At 43.5% G+C, this 10,412-nt stretch overlaps 1 protein-coding gene across 1 annotated transcript in view; it reads right to left on the bottom strand.

Annotated features, from left to right (window-relative positions):
- The window catches only part of CDKAL1 (CDK5 regulatory subunit associated protein 1 like 1), a 439,319-nt gene extending 436,772 nt beyond the window's left edge, over positions 1-2,547 (bottom strand). The window contains exons 1-2 of the mRNA XM_054164266.1: positions 2,509-2,547; positions 1,285-1,448 (exon numbers count right to left, since the gene is read on the bottom strand). Coding sequence (XP_054020241.1) covers positions 1,285-1,448 — 164 coding nt within the window. The 5' untranslated portion in view covers positions 2,509-2,547. The remainder of the gene's footprint in view (positions 1-1,284; positions 1,449-2,508) is intronic.
- Between the last annotated feature and the right edge of the window lie 7,865 nt (positions 2,548-10,412).

Below are 10,412 nucleotides of genomic sequence, written 5' to 3' on the forward strand. Positions count from 1 at the left end.
GGTCACAGAGCACTGGAACAGGTTCCCCAGAAAGGTTGGGGAATCTCCTTCTCTGAAGGCTTTCAAAACCTGTCTGGATGTGTTCCTGTGCAACCTGCGCTAGAGTCTATGGTCCTGCTCTGGCAGAGAGGCTGGACTCAAAGATCTTCAGAGGTCCCTTCTACCCCCTAACATCCTCTGATTCTGTGAAAGGAGTTAAATCTGGCTGGTGCCCAGTCACTGGTGGTGCCCACCAACATTCAGTACTGGAGCCTGTCCTTGATGTCTTTATTAAGGATCTGGATGAGGGATTGAGTGCACCCCCAGTAAGACTGCAGATGAAACCAAACTGCATACCTGTGTCTATCTGCCAGAGGGTAGGGCAGCTTTACAGCAGGAGCTGGACAGGTTAGATCAATGGGCCAAGTCTAACTGTATGAAGTTCAACACAGCCAAGTCCCAGGTCCTGCATTTGGGTCACAACCACCCCACAGTAAGGTACAGACTTGGGGATGGGTGGTAGGAAAGCTGCTTCTTGGAGAAGGACCAGGGTATTTTGGTAGATAGTCAAGTGAGTATGAGTCAGCGGTGTGCACAGGGCATCCTGGCTTGTACTACAAACTCTGTGGCCAGCAGGAACAGGGAGGTGATTGTCCTCCTGTGCTTGGCACTGGTGAGGCTACACCTTGAGTATTGTGTGCAGTTCTGGGCCCCTCACTACAGGAAAGACATTGAGAGTATGTCCAGAGAAGGGCAACGAGGGTCATCAAGGGCCTGGAGCACACAACCTGCAAGGAGCATCTGTGGGAGCTGGGGTTGTTCAGTCTGGAGAAGAGGAAGCTGAGGAGAGATGGCATCACGCTATACAACTACCTGAAAGGACACTGTGGAGAGACTGGTGCTGGTCTCTTCTCACAGGTAGTAAGTGATAGAACATGAGGCAATGGCCTCAAGCTGTGACTGGGTAGGTTTAGACTGGACATTAGGAAAAAAATTTTCATGGAAAGAGTGGTCAGGCATTGGAATGGGCTGAGTCACCAACCTTGGATGAGTTCAAGGGTCGTTTGGATGTGGTGCTTGGGGATATGGTTTAGGGGTGAACCTTGTAGAATAGGGTTATGGGTTGGACTTGGTGATCCTGAGGGTCTTTTCCAACCTGAAGGTTCCTGTGATTCGGTATCACCACATTTTATAAACACTACTTTGATCATTTTTATCTTGTATTGAGATTTTACATTATGAGATAATGTGTATTTCTAACTTTTCAGAAGCTGAGAGCACACACAAGATATGAGAAGAATTTACCTGTCGCTTGGGGGGTCATCATCCGTCTGAGCGTTCTGTGAGTTGCGTTTCCGCACCTTGGGGAAGACATTCTGTCTTACAAACTGACGATCGTGTGGCTTCAAATCTTCTGCTGACACGATATCTTCAATATCTTCAAGCACAGAATCACAGGCAGCAGGCATCTTCAAGAGGCATTAGAAAAGACTGGTATTAGCAAACAGCTGAACACAAAATCAAGGCTTAGTGCCTAGTGTCTACTGCGTATGTTGTCATAAAGAAAAGTCAGACATATTCCCAAATCCACCTACAATATACATCTGAGGGATACTGAGCATATGAAAACTATCAACTATTCAGATACTGCCTGATGCTCTCTTCCCCTGAGAGTCCAAACACACAGTTTGTTCCTAATAATCTGTCCCTTACTATCTTCTAATTCAAGAACTCTGCAGCATTTCAGACATGACATATCCAAGACAGAAGCATTCTTAACCACACCAGGTGCCACCGCAAAATAATGAGTTCACAGTATGCAATAGCTATGCTTCCATGCACATCACAGGAGAAACAAGATACAGCTTTCAAGCACTTGCTTCAGAGGATGTTTTTCCTCTTTTATTTGTGTGCTGAAAATGGGTGCACAGTTATTTTCAACACATCTTCACAGTCCTTTTGAACACAAGCCAAACTATTCCCAGAGTTCCTGATTACACAGGCCTTACATCTGGGAGCAAAATTAAAATTCTGATAGCAAAATAAAAATTCTTCAGGTACAAGATACAGAACAACTATTCCCAGATAAAGTAAAATAGCTAGGTTATCATCTGGTTCATATAATATACTAGAAGATTAAAATTAATTATATATGTATACCTCCTAGTGGATCTCAAGATCCAGATCAGTTTTCAGGAAAAGGGAAAAAAAAAAACCTATTATTTGGTATAGAAACCTATAAAAATTATTTACATGCCCCACACTGTGTTGTGTGTCATTCATGATTAGAATAAAGTTTGATTTACCACTGGAAACTTGGGTTTGTGTATGCCTCAACAGCTTACTAAGGAACTCACACAAGGGCGAGTCACAGTTTACAGGGAGAACACAACATGCTCCTAACTGACAGTGAAGAATAAAACAAACAAGGCTTTAACTTCATATAGCAAAACAGCTGGCCAAACAAATAAGCTTAGTTTATGTCAGTGGGCCACAAAAGAAAGAATACAGCCAAATTAAAACTCATACCTTTTTGAGCAAGGTTTAATCCTCTCGGATAATAATACTGGGGAGGAGGAAAGAGAAAAAACACAGGACATGAATAAACAGAACTAGCAAACAGAAAACCATGCATTCATATTACTGTTCAACAGGCATTTATCCTCCCTTTGCAAAAATACGTTTCTTGCTCAGTTTGACTTCATTAAGACTGAGCAGACATGCCAACTGACTGACCAGGTGGAACTGTAGCCTCATGGTTTGTGTCCTCCCCTGATCAGAGGCACTAATCATTCTGTCCTTCTTTCAGTTTTTTTTTGTCAGTCTAATAGAATTAAATTCTTTCAGACCTCCATCAGACTTCTGTTTTCAATCAGGAGCTTAAATTTTTTAATGAGAGGGAAAGATTAAGAGTAATTTTTAGCCAAAGACATTCAAATATTCTTTCCAAATGACATGGCAAATCTTTTTTTAGAACACATCACTCACTATCAGCAGTAGTTCCATATGTATGCGTGAAATCTCTTCTTCACAAGCAAATAAACAGATTCCTCCTGCTACTCTGACAGACTGAAATAACTGCTAGTAATAAAATTAGAAGCTAACATATTCTTCTGAAACTGTCAAGTTATACCTACAGAACTTTATACTTCTCTTGGGAATAAAAAAAAAAAGGGGGGAGGAGGGGGAAAGAACACCAGTAAATAACAAAAATGCCTTTGATGTTTTGACAGAAGCAAAACTTCCCTTGCCCCAGACTATTTTGGTCATCCCTCACTGATCTTCTTGCGTATAGCAGGAGTGCTTCTTTCCACAAAGATAATTTTCATCCAGGTGGAAAAGGGCTGTTCATTCTTCTGTTTGCCGACAGGTGTCTCTGGTAAAGCCGCAGGCTTTTATCCTCAGGCTTACACAAACTAAAAGTGTAGAGTAATCTAAGACCCATTTTCGGCCCAGCGTGGCTCACCCCAGGGCAAGCTCGTTCCGTGCCCGCGGGCGAGCGGCAGCGTGGCGCTCAGACGGACCGCCACCTGACCCGGCCTGGAGCCCGTCTTCGCTCGACACCATCACCGAGCATCCATGCTGCTGACGGCATCCGACTCCCAAGCACCAACTCATCCATCAACATCCTGGAGGTTCCCGCCAAAAGAGTCAGCTCCCCCTCCCACCTTTAACGCAGAACCCAGCAAAGGCGCCACAGGGGACAGGAGCACCGCGCGGTCGGGACACGGGCAGAGCAGGCTAAGGGAGAGGGTAAATCGGCCATTACTGTCACGACCGAAAAGCAGAGGGAGGCAGGGAAGGGGAGAATTCAACCACGAGCCCAGACACCTACCTCCGTCAGACGCGCCACTACTTCAGCTGGGATCCGCCATTACGGCCGGCTCGCCGCGCCTCCCGCTCTGCGCGCGCAGAAAGCCGCGACAGCAGCCGGCAGCAGCCAAAATATTTCGCTGCGCTCCGTGCCACAGTCTCACGAGAAAGCTCGCGACCACGGCGGGGCGGTGTCACCGGGGCAGCGGAGGGCCCGTCGGTAGTTTGGACCTGCTGGTCCTCCCACGAGGACGCCCGGGGGCTTGACAGCTGGGCCGGCACTCCCGCGTCTTTTGCAGGTGGACTGCTGTATACAGGAGGGAATAGCTAAAGCAAATCGGGAACTGGGGTGGCTGCTGGGGCCATTGGAGCCCTGTCGCCGGGTCGCCCTGGCCCTCACCGGGGAGCGGGGCAAAAAACAGGGAGTGGCGTTGCTCTCTCCGCTCCGGGGAAAAGTGAGGGGCAGCGGGGTGCGGACCTGCCTTGATGTCCTAGAAACAGTCATGGGCCGGGGCGGGCCGGCTGCCGCGCGGTCGGCCGTGGGGCCCGGAGCCGCGAGGGTAGGCAGGCCGCGGTCGGTTCCGCGACCGTTGGAACCAGCGGCGGGCTCCCTGCGGGCGCCCCCCTGGGAAACAAGAGGGTGAGACCCTGTGTGCCATCAGCGTCCCCGGGCGGCACTGCTGCTTTAGCCGGGGCGCTCGAGTCGCGTTGTAGGGCTGTGGCCCAGCAGTGTGGCTGCAAGGGCGTAGGAGCTGCGGTCTGCCCGGCGTGGAGTTGCCGGGCTGCTACTGTCCTTGTACTGGAAACAGCAGATCTTGGGAGACTTGAAGGTGAAGTCCTCGAGTTGAAAACGGAATCGCCAGCGGTGCGCCGTGGCAGTGTTTAAAATGCAAGAAACCAATGCTGGGGCATCTGCATAGCACCGGGGCCACAGGTCCTTGGATCGTTTTCCAGATCCTTGAAAGTTCACTTTTATTTTAATAGAAATTTAGGTCCAGCAATACATATCCAGTTAAACCAGTTGGAATGTGATGTATCTGATCTAAATGAATGATGGGCAAGCTATTCCTATCTTGGCTATAACGATTTTTCATTTTTCATCATTAATTTCCTCAAAACACAATGCTAGTACCAATGTTTCTATTTAGTCTGGGAGACATTGGTCAAAATATTTAATATTATTATGTTTCTGGTATTATTTTACTCCAGTTTAGGACCAGTAGCAACGTCTCAATATTTTGGAAGACATTAGTTTGGCTATTTAAACTTGGGTGGTTGAAGCTAGGACTCTTAAGTGGACAGATTGCTAAATGTGTTGTTTCTTTGTTGATTAATGTTGTGGAGAGTGAGCATAATATTATTGCTTTGGTATTAATGTACACAGTTGCCCTAAAAGCATCATTTATATTGCATCTTTAACATTTATTTTATTTTGAGGTAGCTGCCTTGGAGTACAAAATTCACCCTTTCTTGTAATTGTGTGTTTAATATTAAGTTACAATCTTTAGAAAGAGCATTTGGAGTCATTATTTTATATTTTCCAAATAGCAGATTGTAGTCTCCCTTGAACTGGAGGGAAAGTGAATGAATAGGCCTGTTAGTCTGCTACAGATCAAAGCTGGCATCTTCTACCTATGAATATCACTTCCCTTTACTTTTTCTTAAAAACTGGTTGTTATTTTTTGACACCCTTATCTGACAGTGTTCACAGGAGGGGAAAAAAAAAGGCCTAAGAATGAGAACAAAGTAACAGGAGAGATTTGAAGAGGAGAACTGGGACAGAAAGAAACAAGCACTTCATTTAAATCAGTCTTCAGGAACAAATCATTCTAGGCAGGACAGAACAGTATTAATATCCCCCTGGCCTCATGATAGAGTAACTGTTTGAGTTTAAGATATATTTGCCTTTATAATTATTTTTTCCTTAAGCATGGAAGTACTTTTCAGACATACTCTATCACTGAGTGATCTGTGGAGGAAGGCACTTTAAAGTCAGTACTTGCATGAATCTGTTTCAAAGACCCTCATTCTCATTATGGTGTAAGTAGTCCTTAGTATGTCAGCAATTAATGATACATATACCTAGTCAGTATTTTAACTGCTTCCTTAGCAATTCTTTGTATTCAGTTTTCTAAGTATTTCACATGCAGGCCTTGAATTCAACTTGTCTGTTGTGGGAGCATGGCACTGCACTAGCCCGCACTTATATTCACTAGCCCTTACCTCTGTGGTTAAACAAAACTGGGCAGACATCAGTGCTGGTTTATGGCTGACTAAAAGAGCAAAGCACAGACAGCCTGCTGGACATACCCAAAAATCTCTAGATGGCTGAGACTGACAAAACACTACTCATGAAGCAGAGGCAGTGACCTCCAAGAGCAGCTTCCATGCAGGAGTAACCCATGAGTCCTGTACCTAGTGACATATATAGGCCTTGCTGATCAGTTTCAGCATGATCTGGCAGAGTCTTTGCTTTGTCCTATTGCCAAGAATTCATAATATCAAGCAGCTCTCATGCCAGCAGAGTCTTCTATTCAGTCCTATTTTGTGGCCACATTTGAGTGGTTTTGAGATTCAGAAATCCAGATTGCTTTCTGGCATGTTCATAATGAAAAATAAAGTTGCACACAAACTGCTGGTAGTGCAGCAGGTTTCAAGGGAAGCAGGTGATTCCCTGCCATGTCCTGATGACAGGAAGACACCTTCTCTATCCATGTGGGAAAACTGCTTTTTAAGAGACAGCAGCCAGCAATACAAGTTCCAGCACTGGCTTTTTATAGAGTGATAATATACATGCTCCAGCTCCTTAAATGTCCAAAGAAGAGCTTTAGAATACATCTTTTCCAAGTCGTCTTCCTACGCTTCAGGGGTCATAGACTTGAAAACCAGCCCCAGGCTGAGTTATCATCTTAAGTCATTGCAGGTTTTGTAGGAGTAGGTAATTACAAAAACAACTAGGAAAATAAAATGATAAGACTCAATTCTAGCTCATGGTTAGAAGATGATACACCTTTAGTTGTTTTAGAGCGTTTTGACTAACATCCTTAGGGAGAGAAAACTGCCATGGAAGTGAGAGCCCAATTTTTATGTAACAACTGAATTCTTTGATGATTAACATGCAGTTCTGGGTGGAACAAAATGAAGTACTAAAGTTAGACACATACAAAAAAAAGAGTTCTACTATTCTCCTGCAATTTATGGGAATCTGTCTGGTCATTTATCAGCAATATTCAGTACTACTCAGAAGTGATAGCAACCTTTTTTTCTTCTGTTAAACATGACACTTGGTCAAGTTTTAGAAACAAAAGAATGGGTAAAGACACTCCCAAACTTAATAAATGCAAACCATGCCACTGATCTTTGCATAGGTGTAGAATACTATCCAGGCAGATCTTGCTTCATCAAGAAAAACAAAATGAGGAGATGAATTCTACTCTTTTTTTTATGCCTTTGTTAATCTTACTCCATTGACTCCTAGACAGGCTTTTGGCTCACTTAGTCATGACAATTGTTGGCTCCAGCACACTAATGGCATTGTGCAAGAACTGGCATAGACTGCTAAATTTTCAGCTTCTACATATGTAGCACTGTCCCATGCTGCAGAAAGTATCTTACGTATATTTCAGACTTCCTTTCTGCAATAAAACTGTCCATATCTGCATCAAGTCAGTGGTGTAGTTTACTCTTTCAAATATAAGTCAGAATAGAAAGTGATGGTGACTGTCATTTGTAGGTGGATGAGTTCCAACTGTAGGCTCAGGGGCAGGAGCACCTCTTTCCTTCCCCTCCCCTTTTTAAAACACTTCTGTGTAAATGAGTGTGCAGTTGTCTGTCATTCAGGCTGGTTTTGACAGATATGTCAGGATCCTTTTCCATCTGCTAGCAGCCAAATAAAAACATCAGGGCCAAATGAAAACTTCCCTCAAACTGGTATTTGTGCACTGAATATTGAGGTGCTAGCTCAGATGAACAGAATTAAGTATTTCATCTGGCTGGCTTCTTCCTCCTGCAGCTCAGCACATCCAGATTTTACAAAGCAGCTTAAGAAAGCAGAAGGAAGATGAGAGATAATGTGAAAATTGGCAATCAGTAGCCACCAGTCGTGGACAATTGTGGCAGCCACAGAATAGAGAAACAGAACAGGCCAGGGAGGTGTGACAGGACATTAAGAGGACATGTGTTGTTATGTCTTTTTCAAAGGGAGATCAGAGCACACAGTCCTCTAGTCCTCTTTTCTTTACTGGGAGTATGGGAGAGGATCTTCTCTGTTACCTTCCTTCCAGCACTGCTGTGTGCAGAAGTTGAAAGAATGGGCAGGTGAACAAAATATTAAATTGCAGCGTTCTTGTATGCAAGGAAGGTATGGCTTTTTCAGAAGTGTAACATTTAAGTGACCAGCCATAGTACTGTGATTTCGTTGTCCTCATAGATTTTTTTTTCTAGTTATTGATAGCCATGCATCTAGAAAAGCACAGCACCAAAACCAGAAAGGGAGTACAAGTTTGTAAATGTATGTGCAAAGTCTGTAAATGCCCTTCTTTTCAAAGCTACTAGTAGGAGACCTTTTATAGAATTACCAGGAAGGTTAAACAGATCCTCAACAATTGCTCTCCTGTCATTTAATACTAGAATAACCCAATTGAGCCAGCAGTGTGCCCAGGTGGCCAAGAAGGCAAATGGCATCTTGGCATGCATCAAGAATAGTGTGGCCAGCAGGAGCAGGGAAGTCATTGTGCCCCTGTACTCAGCACTGCTTAGGCCAGTTCTGAGCTCCTCAATTTAAGAAGGGCATTGAGACACTTGAACATGTCCAGAGAAGGGCAACGCGGCTGGTGAGAGGCCTCGAGCACAAGCCCTATGAGAAGAGGCTGAAGGAGCTGGGATTGTTTAGCCTGGAGAAGAGGAGGCTCAGGGGAGACCTTATTGCTGTCTACAACTACCTGAAGGGAGGTTGTAGCCAGGAGGGGGTTGGTCTCTTCTCCCAGGCAACCAGCACCAGAAAAAGAGGACACAGTCTCAAGCTGTGCCAGGGGAAGTTTAGGCTGGAGGTGAGGAGAAAGTTCTTCACAGAGAGTTGTTCACCATTGGAATGGGCTGCCCAAGGAGGGGGTGGAGCCACCATCCCTGGAGGTGTTCAAGAGGGGATTGGATGTGGCACTTGGTGCCATGGTCCAGTAGTCATGAGGTCTTGGGTGACAGGTTGGACTTGATAATCTTTCAGGTCTTTTCCAACCTTGTTGATGCTGTGATTCTGATTTCATTGAAGTTCACAAAGAGTCTGTTCATAATTTGTATGGGGGGAGATTTAAAAAAAAAACAAAACAAAAAACAAACACCAACAAAAACACCAACCAAACCCACAACCCCTAACAAAACAAACCCAAAACAAACAAAAAGAGGTATTGTCCCAGGCTCTGGCTTACCAGCTAAGTCGCTTTGCTTTTATTGCTTCGCTCTGGCTTAAAGAAAAAGAACACTACACTTAACTGCTAGCATAATGTTAAAAAAAAAACACAAAATGGGAAGCAAAACCTATCTGGCATTGGCTGAGTGGGAACACTAATGATAAAACTAACATCAGGTGGGTTTGAAGAAGCAGCATGACAGGCACCAAGAGCAAGAAGAGGTTGAAACAGCGACATACAAATCTAAAGGTTTTTTTTTTAAAAATCCTTTTTATTGATTCATTACCATACAAAATTTATTCAAATTACATCCATTCAAAGTGGTAAGATCACAGCTAGAGATCAGGTCATCCTTTTCATCAGTCTTATTTACAAAACTCACCATAAAAGCTTTTTTGTTGGTGGTGGGTTTTTTTTCCCCCTCCCTTCTCTCTTCTCTTTTTTTTTTTTTTTTTTTGTTTTTTTTCCTCATTTTTTACACAGTATTTTACAGAGGTTTTTCTTTAAACTAGCATACAATGCAAAGCTAAGTTCCATTAGTATTTTGCCCACACCCCTTGGGACAAGTGTTCAATTTGTACAAAATAGGATGGTCTGTGGTAGTCTTCATCTTCTCTTCCCCCACAAAAGTGCCCCTTTAGTTTTGCAAATCTTCATGCTCACACAACTTTTTACCTTCCTCTTCCACAAGACAAAAAAACCTTTTAAATACTACAATTTTATTTACAGATCCACATCTAAAAAAACTCCTTAAAAAAATTACAAACCAGCTAGAAAATATTCTGGCAGTGTTTACAAATTAATTCTATTGTACAAAACTGCAAGAGAACTAAAGTGTGAGTCGAGAACATACATCAACTTAAATACAACTGCTGAATAATCTATGCACACATTTGTACATATAAACACACACTTAACACTGTTTAACAGTTTTGTGTTGCCCTTTATACATTTTGTTATATCCCAAAACTCACACAGTCATACAGTTCTCTTATTAGTACTGTGACTTCTTGCCTTTTCGTGTGTGAGCTTTCATAGCAGCAACTCAATGGTACCAGAAAACCTGCATAATATTCTACTACAGTACAAATAGTCCTAATTTTCTGAGTAGGTCAGATGAGCACAACAGTAATGCAAACAAAAGGATTATAGGGGGATCATCTAATCAACATTACATTAATTTAGCCCAGAACATGGCAACGTATTTTACACTCA

The sequence above is a fragment of the Dryobates pubescens genome, chromosome 9, assembly GCF_014839835.1.
Source record: "Dryobates pubescens isolate bDryPub1 chromosome 9, bDryPub1.pri, whole genome shotgun sequence".
NCBI lineage: Eukaryota > Metazoa > Chordata > Aves > Piciformes > Picidae > Dryobates > Dryobates pubescens.